Below are 26878 nucleotides of genomic sequence, written 5' to 3'. Positions count from 1 at the left end.
CAGTCTTCTGCTTGAGAGCAGAGGGCAGTGCGCATGCCTGACTGCGGCGCGTTCTCCCTGGTCTGTGTAAATGCGGCTGTCGCATGGCCCTCCCTTCTGTGGCAGACAGTCTTCTGCTTAAGAGCAGTGCGCATGCGTGACTGCACCGCGCTGGGAGCGACAGAGGGCGGTGACGTCAGGGCCGGGCTTCCAGCGTGAAGTGTGTTTCTCTTCCTCTCCCGGCTGCCGAGCAGAGACTTCAGCTCCAGCTACCTTTTTCACCCTTCACATTAGTGCAGGTAAGTTTTTTTTTTTTTTTTTTTTTTTTTTTTAAATACAAATTATATATAACTATATTATATTTAATTATATTATACAAATAAATTTAAATTTCAATACATTGTGAAAACTCAGCTGTCAGTTGATCTTAATGTTATGAAATGAAAAGTATGTCGTTTGCAATTAACTTGGCATAAAATAATTTATTTGCATTTAATTGTAATGGTTCAAAGAATGTTCGGAAAAATGTTCGGCCCTCCACCATGTTCACGTCATCCAATCTGGCCCTCTTTGAAAAAGTTTGGACACCCCTGACCTAGGCGATCGGAAGCAGTTGTCTTCCCTCCCCGTAGTTTTCTGGGACATGCGACAGGTCAAAGAATATTACAGGACTAGTCACAATGCGCAGCGCTACTCGCACATGTGCAGTGGGCATCTTGCATGAAGTTGCAAGCTGTCACAGCCGAGTGTCCACACTGAAGACGCTGGGACACAGGACAGTCGTTGAAGCCGGCCAGTGTGAGGACACTATGGGATTTTTTTTTTTTTTTTGGACCTCTTTAATCTGTGAGCTGGTCGTAAGTCAATAAGGAGACTGTCACTGCCATATCAACAGGTTCCTAATATAATAACTATCTGAATTTTTTTTTTTTTTTGCACCGCTGCTGAATCCGACCATTCATACTAAAAGTGGTCAAGCTGCATCCGAGTGTAATGCACATAGTTACGATGCAGTGGTGCAGCATTTACAGGGTTAAAATGAGGTAAGGAGGTGACTGATATCTGTAAATCAGAACCAATTAAATGTCAATGGAATTGATTTCCTTTTTATCCTATTAGGAAAGACCAGCTGGAAATGTTCTTAAAAGCTCTACAGATCATCCGATATTAAGATGCAGAAACACACTGCAAGAAGCTGTAAAAGGTACTTGACGCATGAGACCGCTGGTTAGTCGACAAGAATCGCATCTTTTACTGAATCTCTCATCTTCCCTATGCTATTCCTGATATGACTTAACTGGTTTTTTTTACATTGTAGCAAAATGCCTTTCCACCTTGCTGACCCGCATAGAAGCCATCTCCATGCAAAAGGGGTATGTGTATATACCGGTCAAAAGCTAAAAAAAAAATTCAGCTATGTTTTTAGAATGTACTAAACCATTATGAAATGGATTGGTGACTTTGTTCTCATGCTAACAGTGGCCACATGGTTCAAGAGAGGAGAGAGAGTTATGCAGTCATGGCCAAAAATATTGGAATCGCTGCATTTCTGTCATATAATGTACCACTTTGCCAAGGAAATTGTCATAATTACAAATGTTTAGCCATTCTTCTTCCTCCCTCTTCTTCTTTTTTTTATTTATTTTTTTTTTTTTTAACCGTATTTTCCGGCGTATAAGACAACCCCCTACTTTTCCTGTTAAAATATAGGGTTTGGGCTATACTCGCCGTATAAGACTACCCCTCTTCCAATGCACACCAAATAAAAATGAAGAAAACGTCAGATTTGATTTCAATATGGCATGGTATTTCATTATGGTATTCCAATGATGGGGCACTATTCCTCCCACTGACCCCAATGATGGGGCACTATTCCTCCCACTGACCCCAATGATGGGGCACTATTCCTCCCACTGACCCCAATGATGGGGCACTATTCCTCCCACTGACCCCAATGATGGGGCACTATTCCTCCCACTGACCCCAATGATGGGGCACTATTCCTCCCACTGACCCCAATGATGGGGCACTATTCCTCCCACTGACCCCAATGATGGGGCACTATTCCTCCCACTGACCCCAATGATGGGGCACTATTCCTCCCACTGACCCCAATGATGGGGCACTATTCCTCCCACTGACACCAATGATGGGGCACTATTCCTCCCACTGACACCAATGATGGGGCACTATTCCTCCCACTGACACCAATGATGGGGCACTATTCCTCCCACTGACACCAATGATGGGGCACTATTCCTCCCACTGACACCAATGATGGGGCCCCATCGTTGGTGTCGGTGTGGGAGGAATAGCGCCCCATCGTTGGTGTCGGTGGGGAGGGGGGAATGTTGCCAATAGTGTTCCAGCATGATGCTGCTGCACACTTACCGGCCGCTCCCTCACTCTATTTTCGTGGGGCCACTCTGCTCCGCCTCCTCGCCGGTGATTGGCCGCCTGTGTGCCTTTCCTGAGCTACAGTTCTGGCGCCCAATCACCGGTGAGGAGGCGGAGCCGAGTGGCCACGTGAACATCAAGCGGCCAAACTGAATGAAGGAGCAGCTGCGCTTCCTGGACTGGATCGTCGTGGGACCAGGACCAGAGCCAGGTAAGAAACAGCAGCCCCCTGCCTGCCCCTGTACTTGGTGTCCCTTCCGTTGGAAGGGGGGGGCGGCACCGCGCTGCCCCCCGAAAAAGTGCCGCCCTGACACCGGCTCTCCGTATACCGGCGTATAAGACGACCCCCGACTTTTCAGAAGATTTTCATGGGTTAAAAAGTCGTCTTATACGCCGGAAAATACGGCATTTCTTTTGTTTGTATTGGTATGACACACAAAAGTGGAGAAACAAAGCCAAATCTGACAAATTTCATGCAAACCCCCAAAAATGAACTGGACAAAATTATTGGCACCTTCTCGAAATGGTAAATAGCATTCCAAGTTTGATGCTCCTATAATTGTGTAATTAAACTCACCTGTATCAATTAACAGATCTTAATGTTCCTGTGTGCATTATTGACAAGACGTTTACGGCCCAATGCACATTAGCTAATCTCCCTGGATGTAGATGAAAGAGAAAGACGTGTTCAACAATTGCAACAAAGGATTGTTCGAATGGTGGCTAAAGAACCTCGATCAAATTCAAGCTGATCTTCAGTCACAGGGTACAACTGTGTCAGCTCAACTATACAGTGAGGAACAGAAGTATTTGAACCCCCTGCGATTTTGCAAGTTCTCCCACTTAGAAATCATGGAGGGGTCTGACATTCACATTGTAGGGGCATTCCCACTCTGAGAGACAGAATTAAAAAAAAAAAAAAAAAAAAAAAAAAAAAAAAAATTTCAGGAAATCACATTGTATGATTTTTTTAAAGAATTTATTTGTCTTGCAATGCTGAACATAAGTATTTGAACACCTAAGAAACAGCAAGAATTCTGCCTCTCGAAGACCTGTTACTGCGCCTTTAAAAAGTCCACCTCTACTCCACTCATTAATCTAACTTAGTAGCACTTGTCTGAGCTCTTTAAAGACACCTGTCCACCCCACAGTCAGTCAGATGCCAACTACTACCATGGGCAAGACCAAAGAGCTGTCAAAAGACACCAGAGACAAAATTGTGGACCTCCACAAGGCTGGAAAGGGCTACGGGGCAATTGCCAAGCAGCTTGGTGAAAATAGATCAACTGTTGGAGCAATTGTTAGAAAATGGAAGAGGCTAAAGACTGTCAGTCTCCCTCGGACTGGGGCTCCATGCAAGATCTCACCTCGTGGGGTATCACTGATAAGAAAGGTGAGGAATCAGCCCAGAACTACAAGGGAGGAGCTGGTCAATGACTTGAAGAGAGCTGGGACCACAGTTTCAAAGGTCACTGTCGGTAGAACACCAGGCCGTCATGGTTGCAAATCATGCATTGCACGGAAGGTTCCCCTGCTCAAGTCATCACATGTCCAGGCCCGTCTGAAGTTTGCCAATGACCATCTGGATGATCCAGAGGAGGCATGGGAGAAAGTCATGTGGTCAGAGGAGACCAAAGTAGAACTTTTTGGTCTAAACTTCACTCGCCGTGTTTGCAGGAAAAAGGATGAGTTGCATCCCAAGAACACCATCCCTACTGTAAAGCATGGGGGTGGTAACATCATGCTTTGGGGGTGCTTTTCTGCAAAGGGGACAGGATGACTGCACTGTATTAAGGAGAGGATGAATGGAGCCATTTATTGTGAGATTTTGAGCAACAACCTCCTTCCCTCAGTCAGAGCATTGAAGATGGGTTGTGACTGGGTCTTCCAACATGACAACGATCCGAAGCACACAGCCAGGAGAACCAAGGAGTGGCTCCGTAAGAAGCATATCAAGGTTCTGGAGTGGCCTAGCTAGTCTCCAGACCTAAATCCAATAGAACATCTTTGGACGGAGCTGAAACTCCGTGTTGCTCAGCGACAGCCCCGAAACCTGACAGATCTAGAGGAGATCTGTGTGGAGGAGTCAGCCAAAATCCCTGTTGCAGTGCAAACCTGGCCAAGGACTACAGGAAACGTTTGACCTCTGTAATTGCAAACAAAGGCTTCTGTACCAAATATTAACACGGATTTTCTCAGGTGTTCAAATACTTATGTTCAGCAGTGCAAGACAAATTCTTTAAAAATCATACAATGTGATTTCCTGGATTTTTTATTTTTTTTTTTTTAAATTCTGTCTCTGAGTGGGAATGCACCTACAATGTGAATTTCAGACCCCTCCATGATTTCTAAGTGGGAGAACTTGCAAAATCGCAGGGTGTTCAAAAACTTCTATTCCTCACTGTATGTTGGCATGTGAATGAAAAGGGATGCTATGGTAGGAGACCCAGGAAGACCACACTGCTGACACAGAAACCTAAAAAAGCCAGATTGGAGTTTGCCAAAACTTGCTTGAGGAAGTCAAAATCCTTTTGCTTGAGGAAGTCAAAATCCTTTTGCAAGATTTGTGCTGTGGATAGACAAAATTTACAGCTTTTTGGTAAAGCCCATCATTCTACTGTTTTAAGAAAAAGCAATGAGACCTTTTTAAAGAAAAGAATACAGTCAAACATGGTGGAGGTTCACTGATGTTTTGGGGTTGCTTTGCTGGTTTGGGCACTGAAAGTCTTGACCGTGTGCCTGCATTATTAATCTGAAGACTAGCAAAGAGTTATGGGGTGCAATGTAGGGCCCAGTGTCAGAAAGTTGGAACTCTGTCAGAGGTCATGGGTCTCACAGTAGGACAGTCACCCAAAGCACCCAGAAATGGTTTAAGACAAAACGCTGCAGAGGACTGAACTGGCCAACAATGAGTCTAGATCTCAATCCCATAGAGCACCTGTACAGAGATCTCAAAATGCCAGTTGGGAAAAGGAACCCTTCCAATCTGAGAGACTTGAAGCAGTTGGTGAAAGAGTGGTTCAAAATTCCAGTAGAGAGGTGTAAGAAATTCATTGATGGTTACAGGAAACAATTTGATTGCGGTTATTTTTTTTTTCTAGAGGTGCACTACCAAATATACAATTGAGGGTGTAAATTTTGTCCAGCTCACTTTTTTGGGTTTAGTGCACCGAATGTGTCAGTGGTGCACTATCTGGCAGAAATGCAGGGGTGCAAAAAAAAATATATATATATATATAAAAATTTTTTTTTTTCTTCTCTTTAAAAAAAAAAAGAAATTAACCATGTGGTGCTCCTGAAATGCACATCACTTACAGCTAATAACTGCCTGCAGACTAGTGCAAGCAGCGTGAATGGGCCTTAGTTAATAAATTGGACACCAACTTACTGAACTTGCCTCATTCAATGGACCCTGACTCTGAAAATATGAAACTGATCTGGCTGTCAGTTAGACTTTTTTTTTTATCAATCCTAACACATGTAGCACCCTCCTAGATCACTAGGGGTGCTAGACCCTAAATTGTTGATCAGATGCTGAGCAGCAGCAGCCTGTGGTAATAGTGAGAGGGAGATCAAATTCAGTTCAGAGCTGAGAGGTTCTGCAGACCAGTTCTCTGGGACTTCCCCCCCCTGCTCTGGAACTTTGGAGAAAATTCTAGAAGCAGTGGAAGAGTGAGGAGTGTCTGGACTGCACTCTGGAATGCATGTGGAGCACGATGTACAGTGGGGATTGAAAGTTTGGGCACCCCAGCTAAAAATTTGTATTAATGTGCATAAAGAAGCCAAGGAAAGATGGAAAAATCTCCAAAAGGCATCAAATTACAGATTAGACATTCTTATAATATGTCAACAAAAGTTAGATTTTATTTCCATCATTTACACTTTCAAAATAACCGAAAACAAAAAAATGGCATCTGCAAAAGTTTGGGCACCCTGCAGAGTTAATATCTTGTACTGCCCCCTTTGGCAAGTATCACAGCTTGTAAACGCTTTTTGCAGCCAGCCAAGAGTCTTTCAATTCTTGTTTGAGGTATCTTTGCCCATTCTTCCTTACAAAAGTCTTCCAGTTCTTTGAGATTTCTGGGCTGTCTGTCACGCACTGCTCTTTTAAGGTCTATTCATAGATTTTCAATTATGTTGAGGTCAGGAGATTGTGAAGGCCATGGCAAAACCTTCAGTTTACGCCTCTTGATGTAATCCCCCGTGGATTTCGAGGTGTGTTTAGGATCATCATCCATTTGTAGAAGCCATCCTCTCTTTAACTTCAGCTTTTTCACAGATGGCATCAAGTTACCATCCAAAATTTGCTGAAATTTTATTGAATCCATTTTTCCTTCTACTCGTGAGATGTTCCCTGTTCCACTGGCTGCAACACAACCCCAAAGCATGATTGATCCAACCCCATGCTTAACAGTTGGACAGAGGTTCTTTTCATTAAATTCTGTGCCCCTTCTTCCCCAAACGTACCTTTGCTCATTCCGGCCAAAAAGTTCAATTTTAACCTCATTGGTCCACAGAACTTGTTTCCAAAATGCATCAGGCTTGTCTATATGTTCATTTGCAAAGTTCAAACAATGATTTTTGTGGTGAGGACGTAGAAGAGGTTTTCTTCTGATGACTCTTCCATGAAGACCATATTTGTACAAGTATCTCTTTATAGTGGAATAGTGTACCACAACTCCAGTGTCTGCTAGATCTTTCTGAAGGGATCGTGCAGTCAAACGTGGGTTTTGAATTGTTTTTCTCACAATCCTGCGAGCTGTTCTGTCTGATATTTTTCTTGGTCTTCCAGATCTTGCTTTAACTTCCACTGTTCCTGATGACTGCCATTTCTTAATTACATTCCGAACAGAGGATATTGACATCTGAAAACGCTTTGCTATATTCTTATAGCCTTCTCCAGCTTTGTGAGCATCAACTATTTTCAGTTTCAGTTTTCTAGACAACTGCTTAGAAGAACCCATGGTGCTGATTGTTGGGGAAAGGTCAGATGAGTCTGGGCATTTAAAACCTTTGAGATTGACATAACCTGGTCTTCCCAGATGATGATTGAAAACAATCCATGACACTGGAAGGTCTCAGCTTTGCAAAGGGGGCAGTGCATGCTATAAATTCTGCAGGGTGCCCAAACTTTTGCAGACGCCATTTTTTTTTTTTTTTGTGTGTTATTTTGAAAGTGTAAATGATGGAAATGAAATCTAACTTTTGTTGACATATTATAAGAATGTCTAATCTGTAATTTGATGCCTTTTGGAGATTTTTCCTACTTTCCTTGGCTTCTTTATGTACATTAATACACATTTTTAGCTGGGGTGCCCAAACTTTTGATCCCCACTGTATGCGTGATGACGTCACCAGGCGTCGTAGCGATGTATTTCCCCAGGATGCACTGTGAGATGACCATTCCAGCGTACTCCTTTATTCCAGTGATAGATGAGGTAATAGACCGACAGGAACAAAAACCCCCGATGTGTACCAGCCTCCTCTCAACCAAGTTTTTGAGCATCCACAAATTGTCTCAAAAAAAGCAGGCACATGTTTATCAATAGGAGGAGGAGGCCTTCACTGTGTTCTTCTGGAAGCTAAACTGGAACTTTCTACCTAGAAGGTTGATTATCATCCGCAAACTGCACATTATGATGTTCACTGCAGCAGACTCCCATATGACGGGTTATTGATGTGACTGGTTTTATCCACTCTCTTGTAAGTTGCTCTCCTCCTTTTATGTGAAATAAATGAGTTTTAAGCCTACACTTGGAGGCATCTTTCCTTTCTCTTCACATGCATCTCTCTGGAAAAGCTTCAATCCAGTGAAAGGCAGCCACAAGTGAACAGGACTTTTTTTTCATCCTACTGTTTTGAAGATATGTTATAAGCTGTGTTTTTCAGTATACCAAACCTCTACATCCATCAGCTGTATCTTCATTTGTGCACAATTTATGGTATTGTTAAATGCACTGTTTTATTTATACATGATGTCTTCTTGCACCTTATCCATGGTTATAGTGCCACCATCAGATTGGAAATATTCCTCTTGTGCAGCCCTTAGGGGTGGGAGAGCATGCTCAGTAGCAGGAGAGTTTGGGTAGAACATGGATAAGTGAGAGGCTGGAGAGCAGGAGCCTGGTAGGGGGCCCACCTACAGGAAGAGGGGATAGGAGGAAAGCTCAGGACCTCATTGGTCCCCAGAGCGAGGACCACCTATGCAGCAGGGAGGAGCAGCCCAGCAGAAGGCCTGAGAGCATCCACCAACCCAGCTGCTTTATAGGAGGACTGAGTGAGTAGACCTGCACCCCCTGGGCCAGGATGGGGAAGGAGCACTGGTGGGAAACTGGATTACCTGCTATATAGGGCTGTCTGTGCCTTTTTAAAGTAACAGGCACTGAATCCCCTGCCCAGAACAGCTGAATAGAGGAGTGTCTGAGGTGGTACAACAAGAAATGCTGGCTAGCTCCAAGAGAATTTTGCTGTAAATAGACTTGACTAAAGTCCCATGACTTTTGTCCTCTGTTACCATTCCTTTGGCCATCCCATACATCTTTTACCCCACCCAAGTTCAATTCCCCAAAAAAACAAGCTCAAGGACTGGTTACTGTTTCCTGGATGCAAGTTTCCAGGCAGCGCAGTGGCTAAAAGGCTAGCTCTTCAGCCTGGCGATACTAGGGTCATTGGTTCAAATCCCAATCCCCTACCTGGAGTCTGCATGTTTTTCCCTGTGCCTGCATGGGTTTCCTCCTAGAGTACTCTGGTTTCCTCTCAAACTTCAAAGACATGCTTTGTAGGTTATTTGGCTCCTGTCTAAATTGGCCCTAGTATGTGTATGAATGTGAGTTGGGGACCTGAGATTGTACGCTCCTTGAGGGTGAATGTATAATCTATATGTAAAAGCGCTGTGTAAATTGATGGTGCTATATAAATACCTAATAATAATTAATAATCCTGAAGGGAAAATGCATGTTGCCTGGCTGTGCAGGACTAGAGGGGGACCCAAAACTTCAGCGACTCCTAAGGGGGTAGTGCTACACACATATAGTATAAAACGGAATGGTACATTATTCTTTTGTGTTACTGGATATTCTAAAATGTTGGCTATTTACAGCTACTGATCAATCCACTTCACCATGTTACGTTTATCACGATTTGCTTGTATGGCTCAGTTTTTCTCAGCAATATCCTTCTTTGAGCATATGAGTTGATGTATCATTACTGTTTTGTGATCTGTCATCTACAAAATTTAGGTTGGAGTCTCACCTTGGTCCTAATGGAAGAATTTGCTATATCACATCAGAGATGTTCTATATAGAAGTTCAACTGAAGAGAAATGGACATGTGGGATATGTCAAGTTGGCTCACCATGGTGAAGCACCTACAGTAAGCACAGATTATAAGTTAAAAAAAAATCTTGTTGCCCTTCCCATTACAGTTTTGCCACATAATTGTGTATATTATTGTGCTTGGGGGATATGGTGACCATTTTTAGGTAGAACTTCTCACCCCTTTTTAATTGCTTCTCCCATTGCCCCTTCAATCTGTGCTCCAGACATATTCTGAGGACAAGGTAGGCTGTAAGAAGGCCTGGACTTTTCTGCAGGTTACATACTCACCGGTCACTTTTATTAGGGTAATGGGTACACCTTGCTAGTGCCAAGAAAATATCCCCCACACCATTACACCACCACCAGCCTGATCCATTGAAAGCATGGATCCATCCTGCCTTATATCAAGTTGTTTGTTTATGCCAAATTCTGACCCTACCATCTGAATGTTGCAACAACCAGTCTGCCCATTCTCCTCTGACATAAAGGCACTTTCGTCCACAAAACTGCCACTCTGTAAACCCTAGAGGTGTGTGTGTGTGTGTCCCAGTAAATCAGGAGCATGGCCTGGAACATGATGGAATAAGGTGCACATGAGGAGAGCTCCATCTTCATTCTATTCTTTTATCGTTATCCTGCTAAATATCCTAACCCTTCTTACCTGCCTCTGGCTCTAGAATGTTCCGCTACTCTAACCGATATGTCTCCCTCATGCAAAGCCGTGGAGGCCAGTTCTACACTGGAGAAATTCCGCCACAAGGAGCTAAGGGGAAGATGGTGGCACTTCCACATCAGACACAGATCTCATGGACAGAGAGTACCAAGGTCCTGGAAGCGATCTCCACGTGTCAAGCGACCCTTACCTCAAAAATAGACTAGGTCAAGTTTGACATTTCTCTAATACACCAGGACTTTCATAAACTGAGACAGGATTACTGAGGCCGAGACCCGCATTGGCCAAGTGGAAGACTCGCTACAACCGCTCCAGCACACCATGGAGCATACAATGTCTGGTACAGCAGATCACCCAGAATCAGGATGACATGGAGACCCGCCTGAGAAGCTGTAACCTTCACTTTATAGGCCTGCCAGAGGGTGCCGAGGGATGTGACCCAGCTTTCTTTCTTGAAAATCTCCTGAGCTCCACCTATGGCAGGGCTCTGGTGGAGAGAGCCCACCATATGCCAGCATGGCCACCACCAGAAGGTGCACCACTGCGTACTTTCATAGCTAAACTCCTTTAAACACAGACACTGTTTTTTGACTGGCAAGAGAGGTAATATTACCTTTCAGAATGTCAAGGTGGCTGCTTTCCCTGCCATGCTGTATCCCGTGCAAGCTCCGCTTGGAGGCAGAAGACTGCGTCCACTTCTTTGAAGACCCCCCCCCCCCCCCCCCGACCTGGCATCCGCTTAGCTCAACCAATGGTCCACCACAGATGCTGCTCCAGCTTTAACACCTACGACTATGGTAGCAAAGTGAGACAGTGCAGGTGGGTGATCTCGGAGAGACTACCAGATGATCGTATTCATATATTGTGGGATTCAGAAATTGCGCTATATATATATATATATATATATATATATATATATATATATATATATATATATATATATATATATATATATATATATATATATATATTTTTTTTTTTTTTTTTTCCCCCTTGCTCACATGGCCAGATCTCAGATATGGCTTTTCACCAACCCTCAGTGACTGCCAGAGACTATTCATCTTCTGCCCATGTGGGCTGCGTGCTCCTGTTTACTGTACATGTCTCCTACTCCTATATCCTGCTATCCCTTCCCCCTCACCCCCCAAATACATTTTTATTTTTATCTCCCTCGCCAGAATTTCCCTTTTTACTTGGATACCATCTCACAGAAATATTAACACCTATTTGAAGATACTTCTCCTCTGTTATGGATGTTATTGCCACATTAGTACTCTTATTGTGTGCCTCACACCAGCGAGAAGTTGCGCAAACCCCCCCATCCCCAGGCTGGAGTGTCAGGTTTGCAGATCCAAGGGCTTGGGGTGGATATCTGATAGACACCACTGACCTTGAGCTTGAACATAATGTTGCCTATTATAAGTTTTGGGTTGTATGCTCCAGCTGAGTTTGGGAGGTCAGGAGCTGAGTAGAAGGTAAAATATACTAAGTTCTTTATTGCAATGTACATATATATATATATATATATATATATATATTTTTTTTTTTTTTTTGGTACAATTTTGACCTCGGTACAACAATTTTGACCTAAATATGGACAGAAGAGGGACATTGGTTTGGTCGAATGGCGAATCTAATCCCATACTCGTAGGCTATGAGTCGAAAGGGGGGGGGGGGGAGCGCAGTCAGGGTTTTCCAGCAAAACCCACGGGGATGTCTGAGGTAGCATGTAATAATGTTCAGTGGGAAATTTTGGCTGCTAAGTATTTCGTCACATTGGGAACCCCAATGCTGCCCCTCCGCCTATGGGCATAAAAAGTGGTGCATACCACTCTGGGGCTTTTATTGGCCCAGATAAAAGTCAGGATCTTATTTTGAAGAGATCGCAAAAATAAAGATGGAATGCAGACCGGGTGGGTCCTGAAGAAGTTTAGGGAATACAGTTATCTTGATTGAGGTGATACACCCAATCCATGAAAGAGGGGAAATGCCAAAAGTTCGAAAGGGGACAGTAATTGGGAGCAAAGAGTGAGGAATAAGGGGTCAGTTGCACCCTAAGATAAGTGAGAGAAGTGGATAACCAATGGTACGGGAAGGAAGATTGGATAAGGGGAAATCCTAGAGTCTGGGAGGGAGACGTTCAAAGCTGTCGTTTGGAGGCCATAGATATCCGCAAATCTGGACAGCAGCGAGTGGAGATTAGGGAGCATAGTAATTGGGTTAGTCAAAGTCAAAAGGGCATCTGCATGTAGGTTTACTTTTTTTTTTTTTTTTTTTTTTTTTTTTTTTTCTAGTAAGTTCCAGCATAGGAAATCCCCAAAATATTTGGGTCTGTGCGGATCGCAATCACTAACGGCTCAAGAGCCAAAATTAAAAGGGTCGGGGAAAGTGGGCACCCTTAACGGGCTTCCCTGGCAATAGGAAAGAGATTGGACTGAAGCCTCTGGGGTGGAATTGGCTCCAAAAGCCAGGATAAAAAGGAGTTCCCGAAGCCCCAACGATGTAGCACATAGTTCAGGTAGTCCCAGGACAGGGTGTTGGAACACTTTGAAAATATCTAATGAAATGAGGAACCCAAGGATGCTGCAAAGATTTGAGAGAGATGAGATGTACCACCTTCTGGATGATATCTTCTGCCTGACGGCCCAGGACGAAACCGACCTGGTCCCTGTTGACCAGAGTGTGTAAATATTTGATTTGGATATCATGGTGTTTTGAGCTTGAAGTGAATCGGGAGCAGGCTTGCCGCCCTCACACAGTGCATTTTAAAGTAGGTGGTTAAGTGGGGAACCAAAAGTGAAGAAAATTTACGATAAAGCCTGGAAGGTCCATCCTGTCTCGGGGCTTTCGAGGGTCGAATGGCATTAATGGCCTGAAGCACTTCCAGATCCATAATAGGCGCATTTAGCGCATTGCGTGCAGATGCCTGTAAGGATGGGAGATCGAGATCAAGAAAGAAGGTGTCAGCTTTGTCAATGGGAAAAGAAGCAGGTTGGGAGTAAAGGGAAGAGAGCGAAGTGGCAAAAGTCTATATATTTTTATTTTTTTGTCAGATGAGATCACCACTGGCCATGTACAGTCTGACTGGTTTGTGGAGGCGACCAAAAGTCTCCGAGCCACCATGGCACCCGGTTTATTGGCAAAAGAAAAGTATTTGTCCTGCCCAGCAAAGGGCCTTCTCTGCTCTGTCAGAGGCCAGGAGGTCCAGTTCTATGGCAATATTGTCACCGGGCCCCCTGGGTCCTGGCAGAAGGAGCAGATTTCCAGGCTGCCTCCGCCACTGCCAGAGTGGTGAGATGTGCAGGAAAGAGTTAAGATCAGTGGGTCATGATCCGACCAAGGCGATGTGTGGATCTGGGTAAAGAGCGAAAAGGCATAAAGATATGATCAATCTGACAAAAGCTGTTATGCGGGTCGGAATAGAAAGTGAAATCCCGACCGTAGGGATGAAATTCGCGCCAGACATCAAACTAACGCTTATCAACCGAAGAATCCAGCATGACGTTGGAGTCCCCCAGAGAATGAGGGTCCCTAAGCTATGACAGGAGAACCTGGAAGAGGTGTGAGAAAAGGCTATATTGGAATTGGTTGGGGGCGTAATACATAAAGTGACATCTTGGCCATTGAGGGCGTTTTCTCAGGGGCAGAAGCGAGGTAGAATGTAGGGTAGTGAGGGGAGAAGTATCTAGGAGCCGAGGTGGAAGAGAACCTGGTCCCCTGCAGACAAACCAGGTCAATCCAGATAGACTTCGTCTCTGTCCTACCACAAAAAGCCAGACCAACATGGAGGCCCATAGCGCACAGGTTCGGGAGAGAAAGATCAGGTGAGGGGAAAAAAAAGCGGGAAAATAAAGAAGGGAGGAAGTGGACAAAATGGAAGGCAAAAATCACTTCGAAAGTGGACCACATCAGTCATGGATATGAGTAATGAGGGAGCTCTGCCACTGGACACATGGCTGCTAGCGACCCAAGGGCCAATGTAATGGATAAAAGGACGAGGGTGCCCGCAGGAGCATGGAGTAGAAGGGAAAGGGAGACCTGTATAAACAAACGCATAAGCAATTCAAGGATCGAGCAGAATGTTTGCGCTGGGGGATTTGTGGTCCTTTAAATATCCCTCCCGCAAGGCCTACTCCTGCTTTTCTACCACCCACTCCCAATGTCCCGCTTTTAATTTTATTTTTCTTTCCCAAACCCTGCTCCCTTCCCTGACACATGCAGGATTTAGCCCCAGACTGTTATCGGACCATTCCCTTGTATTGGGTGGCATTGGATTTGGATTCCCCCCTAGCAGGCCCATATGGTAACTGAACCCATTTTGATTAAACGCCCTGGGAGATTCAGAAGAGTTGTCTCAGGAATAGTAATATTTTTTTACGAATGCCTCAACTGCCCCCTTCGGAGCAGTGTGGGAAGCATTCAAGCTCCACGCCAGGGCCATGCTTATGCTTTGTATTTCCTGCCTGAAGCGAACCTCTAAATAGGTACTCAACACCACTGAGGCCCACCTGGTACAATTTGGAAGAGTCATTTGCACGAGCCGCCTCCTCCACCACAGCGGCAGAATTTGAAGTTGCATACATGGTTGGTTGCCAGCTACATCTTGAAGGGGCCAAATTTCCTCCTTCCTATCTGGTCCACCATGAACTTAGACCCCTGGGGGTGGTCTCCTTACGTACCCAGGATGGGATCCTCTTCACTGACCCTAATTTGGTCACCACAGAATTCGGAGCCGTTTTTCTCTAAATTTATATACTGCCCAGGTACACCACTCTACAGAGGCCACAAGGGCATATCTTGCATCATTACACTTCCCCTAAGTTAACACCAGACCAGGTGACCTGTTGGAAGTGCCTCTCAAAGTGTATGAGATTGCAATGGCAGTGTCCCAAATGGCCTCTGAGAAGGCCCCTTGTTCCAATGGGCTACCACTCGAATTCTACGCCACATACTCTGAACGTATCTTGCCACACCTACTTACATTATATAGTGGTATCTTTGAATCCGCCACACTGCCAGCAACAATGTGTGAAGCCCTGATTATTGTCCTCCCAAAGCCAGGCAAGGATCCTTCCCTTCCAGAATCTTACCACTCAATCTCTCTATTAAAAGTGGATGTTAAGATACTAGCCCCTCGATTTTGTATGAGGCAATTCGGTCTCTAGTCCATTCTGACCAGATAGGGTTTATGCCTGGTAAAAACACAGCCATTAACATCAGGTGGTTCAGAAACATCTAGGCAACACATGACACTGTTGGTACCAGGGTGGTGGTGGCTTTAGATGCAGCCAAAGCATTTTGATTCTGTCGTGTGGGGATCTATGGGAGTGTTTTAAAAAGTTTTGGATTCGGCTCTAAATTGAGTACAGCTGCTATACCCATCCCCAATAGCCCAAGTTTCTGTCAATGGGTGGGTTTTGGACGCTTTCCCTTTGAGCCGGGGCACCCGCCAGGACCCCACTTCCATCTTCTTCCCTTTTTTTTTTTTTTTTTTTTTTTTTTTTTTTTTTTTTTTTTTTTTTTGACCTACAGATGCGAAGGCCAGTTTACCCCTTGCCAGAGTAGCCTTGATCTGATATTTGGGAGTGCAAGTGTCCCGATCCATACAAGATTATATTCCCCTGAATATTGAACCTCTTTTCACGTTACTTATGCAAAAAACTCAGACATGGGCGAGACTACCGCTTGGAGTTATGGGACGGATCAATCTGGTCAAAATGGTTCTATTACCAAAACTGTTATATACACGCTGGCTTGCTTTACAGGTGAAACTCGAAAAATTAGAATATGGTGCAAAAGTTCATTTATTTCAGTGCAGCAACTTAATCGGTGAAACTAATATATGAGATAGACTCATTACATGCAAAGCAAGATAGTTCAAGCCGTGATTTATCATAATTGTGATGATTATGGCTTACAGCTCATGAAAACCCCCAAATCCACAATCTTTTTTCGAGTTTCACCTGTATATATTGCATAAGTATGTATACCATTAAAATAATTTGTTGAAGCACCTTGATTTTATTACAGCACTCTGTGCTTTTGGGTATGAGTCTATCAGCATGGCACATCTTGACTTGGCAATATTTGCCCACTCTTCCTTGCAAAAACCCTCCAAATCAGATTGCGAGGGCATCTCCTGTACAGCCCTCTTCAGATCACCCCACAGATTTTTCGATTGGATTCATGTCTGAGCCATTCCAAAACTTTCATCTTCTGGTGAAGCCATTCCTTTGTTGATTTGGATGAATTCTTTGGGTCGTTGTCATGCTGAAAGATTGTTCCTCTTCATGTTCAGCTTTCTAGCAGAAGCCTGAAGGTATTGTGCCAATATTGACTGGTATTTGGAACTGTTCACCATTCCCACTACCTTGACTAGCTGCCACCACCATGCTTCACTGTAGTATGGTGTTCTTTTGGTGATGTGCAGTGTTGTTGTTGCGCCAAACTTATCTTTTGGAATTACGGCCAAAAAGTTCAACCTTGATTTCATCAGACCATAACACATTTTCCCACATGCTTTTGGGAAACTTCAGATGTGTTTTTTGCAAAATTTCGCCAGACTTGGATGTTTTTCTTAAGAAATGGCTTCTGTCTTGCCACTCTACCCCATAGTCCAGACATATGAAGAATACAGGAGATTGTTGTCACATGTACCACACAGCCAGGTCTTTCCAGGTATTCCTACAGCTCCTTAATGTTGCTGTAGGCCTCTTGGCAGCCTCCCAGACCAATTTTGGAGGGATGTCCAGTTCTTGGTAATGTCATTGTTGCGTCATATTTTCTCCACTTGATGACCATGGTATATCTAATGCCTTGCAAATTCTTTTGTACACTTCTCCTGACTGATACCTTTTTAACAATGAGATCCCTCTGATGCTTTGGAAACTCTCTGCAGACCATGGATTTTGCTGTAGGATGCAACTAAGAAAATGTCAGGAAAGACCTACTAGAACAGCTGAACTTTTTTATTTGTGGTTAATCAGAGGCACTTTAAATGATATCAGGTGTGTACTGACTCCAATTTAACATGAGTTTTTTTTTTTGTTTTGTTTTTTTTATATGATTGCTTAATTCTGAACACGGCTACATCCCCAGTTATAAGAGGGTGTGCACACTTGTGCAACCACATAATTTTTAGTTTTTTTTGTTTTGTTTTTGTTTTTTTTTTGTTTTACTTCCCCCGTCTAAAAGATTTAAGTTGTGCAGTTTTTATAGGTCACATTAAAGGTGGAAAATTATGATGATTTCTTTGGCTCGTGTGGGGGTTTAAATCACAGAAACCTGACATTTCAACAGGGGTGTGAGACTTTTTATAGTGTGTGTGTTTTTTGTATGTGTAATACATAAATTCAAAACTATAGTTTCCATATTAAACTTTTTTTTTTTTTTTTTTTTTTTAATGGGATGCAAGTGGACATGAATAGCCATGGTTAATATTGAAGAACCTAGCCTCCCTAGGTGGAGCCGCCCAACCATCTCATTTTTACCATTTCTGTAAAGCAGATCGGGGAAGATATTAGGCACTGGTTTGCGGCCATCCAACTCGCCCAGCTCTCGCACCTTTTGCAGGTCCTATTTAGAGGAACCAGAGGTCTGGGCCGTCAATTAACTCCATTTAACGAATCTGGGGGTTTACCCTGGTCAAATTAGGTAGCCCCCTAGTCCATACACATACCCTATTATGGTTCAGCCAATTTTACCTGAATTGCTGCAAATTCCAGACCCTTTTCTGTGGGCGTCCAACAAAATTCTCTATTTTTATACTAGTTGTTTCCTATCAAGGAGTGAAATTTTTTTTGCTGAATTCTCCCAACCTAACCATATGCTGTTTCTTTATATACAATTGCACCATACTCTGTGGGCTCAATTTTCAGACCCCCCCCCCCCCCCCTCCCATGACTTCAATACCCTTTTTTATTTAAAATAATCATGGGCTCAGACCCTACCAAACTGATTTGCACTATATACTATGGACTGTCTGTATAACCTATGGAAGGTCCAGGTATTGCCTTATGCTACCAGTAGTGACACTGACCCTAGCCAAATGCAGAACTAGTAAAAAAAAAAAAAATCAGAAAAGATGAGTAGGGGAAAAAATGCCAGTGACCACCTGAAAAACAATTCCTGTTTTGGGGGTCATCTCATTGTTGCCCATCTCGTGCACCTGTTGTAAATTTCATAACCGCCAAAGCAGCTGAAACCGATTAACAACCCCCTCCTGCTACTTAACTGACCAGATCAACATTCCAGGAGTTTAATTGACTTGATACTATACTCCTGGTTTAAAGTGTTCCTTTAATTTTTTTCAGCCGTGTTACCTAATTATAGGGACCGACAAAACTAGTACCGTACATATTTCTAATATAAGTAGGGGGGAAAGCCAAAACCCACCCCCTTATTTTATTTATTTCAATTTCACTTTCTACAAATTGATTTCTACTTCAAATATACTCCCTTTTTTTTTTTTTTTTTGTATTTTAGATCTGCAAAGAACTTCTCTTGCTGCTCAGGTAACCTTGTGTGACAACAAGATGATGTATTCTTTTTTCCTTTTTATGTGTATTAAGTCTCTTGAATACACATAGTAGCCTGCAATTCAATATATACTGAACTTAACCTGTTTTAAAGTTTATTATTTACTGATACAAAAGATAACTCATCCAAGCTGCTCTACGATTTATAACTTTTTTGCATATATTAAAAAAATATATGTATTTATTTTTTAGAGCAAAAGATTTTGAAGGCTTTGGGAGAAGTCTGGAAGGGCTCTTGCATTTGTACAATATTCCTGGTAACAGGTATAGTTTGTTAGATGACCCTTTAAATTTTATGGAGATCTACGTTTTTTTTAAATTGTTCATATTTCATGTCTGAGATTTTCAACCAAGTGTATCCCTCTATAGTGTGTACTTGTCCCAATCCAGAGCACTAAGTGTCATATCTGTCTGCTGCCTCCTTCTTATATCAGCAAAAGTCACTTCTGATGAGTTTTCCTGACACCAAGAGAAAAACTGTTATGGGCAGGGCACAGTCGAACAGCCTCAGCTCTGTTGCTGTATGAAGGGGAGGGGGGTGTCCCTTTCCCCTTTTTCCCTTTTTTTTTTTTTTTTTTTTTTTTTTTTTCCCTTTTTTTTGGGACACTGTACTGGAAAAAGCCTCAGATGTGCTTTTCATTGGTTAGCATGGTCACATGGCTCCACTGGCCAATGAACACTTGCCATTGCAACCATTATGATGGATACCTACATTTGGACTGTGTTGTGGTATAGGGACTTCTACACCGGCAGCACCAGGCATCATTGCCGCTATGTGTAGCAGGGTCTGGAGAAGTCGCCGGGATATTTTGGCATTCACCTTTTTCATGAAAAGGTGAATTTGCCCTTTTTGTAAGTTTGAGATTGTAAATATGTACATGGAGGGCAGGAATATTTTTTTTTTCTTTTTAGAGATTCAACTACTTCTTTATTGATGCTGCATAGGAATTGTGCTTCATATAATGGTTTCTCCTTCCAAGACCTATTTTGGTCTCCTCCTGATTTAAGAAAAAAAAAAAATAGATATAGATGTAATTGGTCTTGTGTCAACAATCATTGGACAGGGCTGCACAAATATATTAAAGTGGTTGTGAAGGTAAAAAACCTGTATGAAACGGTGCCCCCAGCTCCCTCAATGCTTCTGATCCCCATCGCGATCCAGAGAAGTGAATGACAGCCTCGGCTGTCCAGGGTCTCTGCTTCCTCATTGGCTGAGACTGCAAGCGGGAGCCATTGTCTCCCATTTCTGTCAGTCACAGCCAGTCAGCCAATGAGAAGAGAGAGGGAGGCAGGGCAAAGACCCAGCTCCGTGTGGGAATGGACACACAGAGCAGCAGGTGCCCCCATAGCAAGCTGCTTGCTGTGGGGGCACCCGACAGGAGGGAGGGGCCAGGAGAGCCTGCAGGTGGCCTGAGAAAAGGAGGATCCAGGCTGCTTTGTGCAAAACCAGTGCACACAGTAGGTAAGTATAACAACATTTATTTTTACAAAAAAAAAGAACCTTTTAGAATTCTTTAAGGCAGATATAACATTAGCAAGGGCTGGTGCACATGCCATTTTTTAGTTATTTTATTTTCAAATTTCTGTGTAAATTTACCTTATGTTTTTGCTGAAAATACACTACAGTTTCCCTGCGTATTTATATTAGACCTCTTCTAAAATCAAACGTTTTGCAAAGTAAGATTTAACCAGCATCTCACATTTTCATCTCTGTGACTCTCTGACCAAATGCAATCTTATACAAGATCCGATATTAAAGCTGGACTCCATGAAAACGGCTAAATACACAACACATTTATGGGAGTTGTTTTACCTGCCAATGTATTTGCATTTCTCGCCATCTGAGAATTACAAGTCCACAAATAGTAACTAATGTGGTTATAGACTTATAATGGCTTGTCAATGATCTTCATGTGACGTTAGTTTGAGACACTTCTGAGACTCATTGGGAGGTGCACTTCACCTGCTTTTGCATTCCCATAGACTTGTATGTGCTTACAAAATCTGCTTTAATAAAAGCCTGTCGTCACAGGCTGTAAGAAATACAGTGGTGTTCTCTCCCCACTCCCGGCCTGCTGATTGGACAGTGAAGGAGCAGCAAGAGACTGATGAGATAATAGGCATGTACACTCTGCTCTCCTGTCCTATCAGTATTCCTTGTCCGCACATCCGCATGCAGCACAACTGATTGGCTCCCGGTTTTGCCCCTACCTCTTCAGGTCTAAGCCTGGAGTTCTGTTGCATTGTGTGATGTTAATACCAAGTCAAATTTACATATACTGGATGCATAAAAAATATTAAATTTTATTCCTAAATGGCTACTTTGCAATAATTGTGTGCCTCTTTGCCTGGAGACTACCTTTAATGCAGCACAAAAATAGAATATTTTTTTCTGGAAATATTTATAAATTTCTCATACGGATAGTTCTACAATAAAATGTATACACACAAATATTTCTAATACCAAATCTCTAATGTGATTTTTGATTTTTTTTTTTTCCCCTGAAGTGAAATCAAAGCCAAAGTCTATCTTGCTTTATGCTGTTTAGAAGCAGATCTGAAAGCTGAATATAATCTGAGAAGGTATTAGTGATTCATTGTTGGGATTACTTATTTTATGATTTTGAATTCTCCTTTCCCGTATGTTACTATTGACCTGCAGTGGTGATAAATAGACTGTGGATATATACGAGGCCGATACCAAGCCAATAAATATGAGTTTATTTGCAGCTGGGTATTAGTAGAATAATATAGGCACTTTTCTGTGTATATTGTGTTTATACTCTGCACAGGCTGTCAGCTGGACATTTGGTAGCTATTTTATATGGCTGGGTGTATTCCAAATTGCTTGTAAAGCTGCCTTTGTGCTTCCCTATTGTTTCAGTGCTAAGGGAAGGATTTTTCATAAGGTACATGTGAGCGAAATAGAGTTGTTGCTAGAACATTTTTCTAAGCTTTTGAAAATCTTTTCCTTTTTTTTTTTTTTTTTTTTTTTTTCTGGGGGGGAGATTTTGGGGGTTTTTTGGTTTCTTTGGGGATTTTTTTTTTCTCCCCCCCCCCCCCCCCCCCCCCCGTTTGTTAATTTGTGTATGAGTGTCCTACAATAAACTATCCAATATGTATCTTTAGGCTAACCATTGATAAGGATAGGGTGACCACAATCCTGCATGGAACAGTTGGTTATCTTTCTCCCCGAAGTGGAGGTAAGGTGTAAATAAATATACATTTTACATCTCTAATTGTCACAACAGTGATGCCTTTCTATAATATTATCTGCACTCTTCTACAATAACACCATTGTATAAAATATCAAACTGTGCCACGCTTCACTTAGAGATATATAAATATATATGCAAATATACAGAAAATCTTCAACACAAATATATCCAAGTGTCTGTCTGTATCACATCACTATGTGTGTATATATGTGTGTGTGTGTATATGTATGTGTATGTGTGTATGTGTGTGTGTGTATATATATATATATATATATATATATATATAGTGGTGCACTGGGACTTTAATATATGTATTAGATGCACTGGATTTATGTTTATTACCACTATGTTTGGACCGATATTGGTTCTATTTGGAAGGTTTACATTTGTTTGGTTCCCTATTTGCACAGCATCCCACTATTATAGCACAGGTTTTAAGTATTGGTTTAGCATGTATGACATGTAGTCATGTTTATAATTCTTCCTTGGCATAGAGAAACACTGAGGAACCATTAATAACAATTTTCATATTTGTCATATAGGGATCATTTACTTTTTTTGGGTCACTATCACAAACTAATTTTTTTCACTAGTGGCAGCGCAGCATTTATTTACACTGGTATTCACACATTTGTTACATTTACACTTGTGGTATTGTTGGCAGCAGCCAGTATATCTACTTTTTAATACAGTCCACTGCCCAGGGTCCATTTTATACATAAATGCATTGAGTTGCTGCCATGTGATTGGCTAATCAGCAATTTGTGTTACCAAGCAATTGAACAGGTGTACCTAATAAAGTGCCAGGTGAGTGCAGATCTAAAGTTTGAAGGGCACCAATAAATGTCATTGCTTTAGTCACTTTACTTTTACGTCCCTCGACATCAGGTTTCAGAATGAGCAATGTTTTTTTGCAATTTTATACGTTCTACGCTAAAAATGTAATCCCAGATTAAGTCACAAAAGCTGGTTGAACAAAAAAAAAAACTGATTGATTTCCCCCATACACACATTTGATGTGGAGGAGGGAATCCTCCCTGCTGAGCTACTGTATTCTGACAGCAGGGAGACTATAGTTGGCAGTACAAAAATCCAACAGGGCGATTCTACAGAAAATTATCAGATCGCAGGGGCGGACTGACAACTCATGGGGCCCCCGGGCAATAGGGGATCATGGGGCCCGTGTCCTTGCCCAAACTCAAAGCCTATGAAAAAGGTACCAGTGGCATCTCATGGAGCCCCCTAATGACCCCGGGCAGTACCAGAGTTTCCAAATGGTCAGTCCGCCCCTGGAGCTGACCAGAGACTGCGGACACAGTACAGTAGCAGGGGCAGACTGACAACTCATAGGGCTCCCAGGCAATAGGGGATCATGTGGCCCCTGTGTCCTTGCCCAAACTCAAAGGTACCAGGGGCATCTCATGGGGCCCCCTACTGACCCCGGGCCCTCAGGCAGTGCCTGAGTTTCCAAATGGTCAGTCCGCCCCTGGTAGATCGGCTTTTGTACAGCCACCTTGCCCATACATGGATTTAAATTCATCCAAGCCCTGCTGAACCAGCCAAGATTCGATCCATGTATGGCCAGCTTTAATGTGCATCCTGGCTTGAGTTGGTGCCCTTTCATCAGGAGCATGCATTAATGTAGAAGCAGCAGACATACAGTTCATATCGTGAACCCCTTCCACATTCAGAGTGATTGGTGTACAGGGCACTACACTATCACTACCATTATCCATCTCCTGAAATCAATTATATTTTGATTTGTATTTGGAATCCCCTCTCTCCAATGAGCAGAAGAACTCCCCACCAGGCAGAGTAAGAAGGGAAGAAGCCATTGTGTTTGACTGCTACTGTGATAGGCTTCCAGTGGTTAAGACATATACTCAAGATTTTTATTTGCTAAAAAAAAAAACCTTTTTTCTAGACGTGGCTATATATTGAAAGAAGCAATGTAAAGTGCGTTATTTGGGCCTCAAAATCTTAAACACAGGTGAGGCCCACTTCTAGTTAAACTGTACTCATGGATATAGGGTACTTTTGATTGTTCCTGGTCAGGGGCGGACTGACCATTTGGAAACTCAGGCGCTGCCCGAGGACCCGGGGTCAGTAGGGGGTCCCATGAGATGCCCCTGGTACTTTTTCATAGGCTTTTTTGAGTTTGGGCAAGGACACAGGGGCCCCATGATCCCCCTATTGCCCGGGGCCCCATGAATTGTCAGTCCCCCGCATTCCTGGTTTTCTTCACCAATTTTACACTCTTCCTATGTTTTTTTTAGATTTTGAGATTACATACAAGAGTTTCTTGCACAGAATCTACTGATCATTTTTACCTGCTACTTTAATATATCTTACAGGAACCCCAATGAAAGTAGAGTACTATATTTCACCATATCAAGTTTTGGAAGAAAAACTTAAACCAGGTAAAGACTGACTGTGATCATATACAGTATTTCTATTAAATCTGGAGAATAAATGTAAGTAGACATTTACTAGTAGATCAATTGTATGTAGGCGTAGGGAATAAATAGTGAGGGTTTTTTTTTTTTTCTACTGCATCAGGATTATAAAAGGGACACTAGCAGCCAGGAGAGCCAGAACGGCACAGTGGTTTCCTCCTTTGCAGGCGGAGGGCATAACACTCCACCGGGGACTCTCTGAGCTAGCCTGGAATTATATAAAGTCGGCAAATGTGGCCAAGATAAATCTGCAGTCCTACTGCACTTAAATAGTCCCACTGCCTGGCATCTGCTAATACTGACAACAGCTTAATGCCAGCTAGGGATAGAATTAAACAATATTAATAGGATATAGGAATCTCTATGGCAGCTGGTCTATGTGTGTTGTGTGGTGTTGTTTTTTTTTTTTTTTTTTTTTTTTTTTTTTTTTTTGCTTTTGTGTTTTTTGGGGTTTTTTTTAGTGTTTTCAAGCTCTTACATTTGCTGTGTCCACCACTACTTTTGAATCCTTCCCTGTCCCTAAATTGTACATTCTGTAGAGTACAGCAGAAGGAGTGAGAGACATCTAATATCTGATTTAGTGATGTGTTGTAGGCACTCGTGTGATGGGAACAAATGCATCAGTGACAGTTGTGGGGACAAATAACTACTATAGTCTCCCAGTCTCTCCATCATTCCAAGAGGATTCACCAGAAAGTGGCAGGTATTACTGAATATTAAATGGTTAATGTTTACATGAATGTATCTTTTAGACAGATATTTAATCATGTGATTGAGATATAGAGATCTAGAAAGATAGCAGGGGCAGACTGACCAGTTGGAAACTCTGGCATCGCCCGAGGGCCCGGGGTCAGTAGGGGGCCCCATGAGATGCCCCTGGTACCTTTTTCATAGGCTTTTTTGAGTATGGGCAAAGACACAAGGGCCCCATGATCCCCTATTGCCTGGGGGCCCCATGAGTTGTCAGTCCGCCCCTGATAGAGAATGAAAATATATATATATATATATATATATATATATATATATATATATATATATACTACCCAATTTCCTAAATCAATTTTTAATAGTTGCTCTAATGAAAGAAATTTATATGTATAATGGGTCACTAGCACTGGAACATTCCAGAACAAATTCAAGTTGACCTGTCCTTACATGAGCTTAAACAAAATGCACAAATAAGTAAAATATAGCAAAAAACATTTTGATGACTTCCAATTAAAAGTATGAAGACTATATTGTCTAAAATGTTTGTATAATGTTTTTCTTGTCCTATGGTGGGGCCTGTATAGCCAACAGATTAAAAGAAAACCAAAATTGTTTTAGACCTTCCCTATATAGTGGTGAAACAATTCTTTGGCTTACTAATTTTGTCATATTTCAGTTGGTTGTTATTGAAAATATGGCTATATGGAGACCTCATAAACTGCCCTATTCAATATCCAGATGTATGGCAAAATAAGGTTTGCAGCAAACGAGTATATCTGGATCATATTCGACTTAATGAATGTGCATGAACGGGGATGGACTGACAACTCATGGGGCCCCCGGGCAATAGGGGATCATGGGGCCCCTGTGTCCTTGCCCAAACTCAAAAAAGGCTAATGAAAAAGGTACCAGGGGCATCTCATGGGGCCGTGTATTAAAGGTAGTTATTAAGAGGTTGTCAAATGAATTATCATGTCACCCAATATTTGGTCTCCATTCAGTAGCCAAAAGAGGCATTCAAAAAAAAGGGGGATTTGTGAAAAGAAATTCACAGAGAAAGCGGCTACATTATGAACAGAACGTGACACTCAGAAAAATTTCCAAAAATTATGCTTTATTACACAGATATAAATATGACATATGGGCATTCGCCCTGGTTTACCATCACCTCAGTATGAGACAATACACACAGACCTAAAACCATATAAAATGACACCAAGACCGGTCTAAATGCATGTGCAACAGAGAAAATGACTACAGGAGTCTAATGTCCCTGTAGCACAGACACACAGGTGAACACTTCCCAAAAGAGGTGTATCCAAAAATTATACCATAGGCATACCATAATATAGAATATTATAAATAGAACAATACCATTATGGTGAATCCCAATCAGGGAATCCAAAAATTGTACTATGGATATAAATATCACATGTATGCAATGCAGCAAGCACAATATGCGTCAAAAAGAGAACAATAAGCCTCAGGCCTGTATGAAGGGAGACATGAATGTCAAATATGTGATGCAATACATTCCGGTGCCGGCACAAGTGGTTGGGGCCCATTCATCTGTAATATAAACAGCTGTATCCTA

At 42.4% G+C, this 26878-nt stretch overlaps 1 protein-coding gene across 1 annotated transcript in view; it reads left to right on the top strand.

The window, feature by feature from the left end:
- LOC149458301 (mediator of RNA polymerase II transcription subunit 1-like) overlaps positions 1 to 26878 on the top strand; it is a 48899-nt gene that overhangs the window by 5691 nt on the left and 16330 nt on the right. Inside the window, exons 3-11 of the mRNA XM_089682388.1 lie at positions 1099 to 1183; positions 1298 to 1352; positions 9615 to 9747; positions 18850 to 18878; positions 19095 to 19166; positions 21411 to 21485; positions 22032 to 22105; positions 24475 to 24540; positions 25171 to 25279. Coding sequence (XP_089538514.1) covers positions 1099 to 1183; positions 1298 to 1352; positions 9615 to 9747; positions 18850 to 18878; positions 19095 to 19166; positions 21411 to 21485; positions 22032 to 22105; positions 24475 to 24540; positions 25171 to 25279 — 698 coding nt within the window. The remainder of the gene's footprint in view (positions 1 to 1098; positions 1184 to 1297; positions 1353 to 9614; positions 9748 to 18849; positions 18879 to 19094; positions 19167 to 21410; positions 21486 to 22031; positions 22106 to 24474; positions 24541 to 25170; positions 25280 to 26878) is intronic.

This window comes from Staurois parvus, unplaced genomic scaffold, assembly GCF_062004578.1.
Source record: "Staurois parvus isolate SC_StPar_1 unplaced genomic scaffold, SC_StPar_1.0 ptg000288l, whole genome shotgun sequence".
Lineage (NCBI taxonomy): Eukaryota > Metazoa > Chordata > Amphibia > Anura > Ranidae > Staurois > Staurois parvus.
The sequence above is the reverse complement of the archived record's forward strand: the minus strand, read 5'-3'. Positions and strand labels throughout refer to the sequence as shown.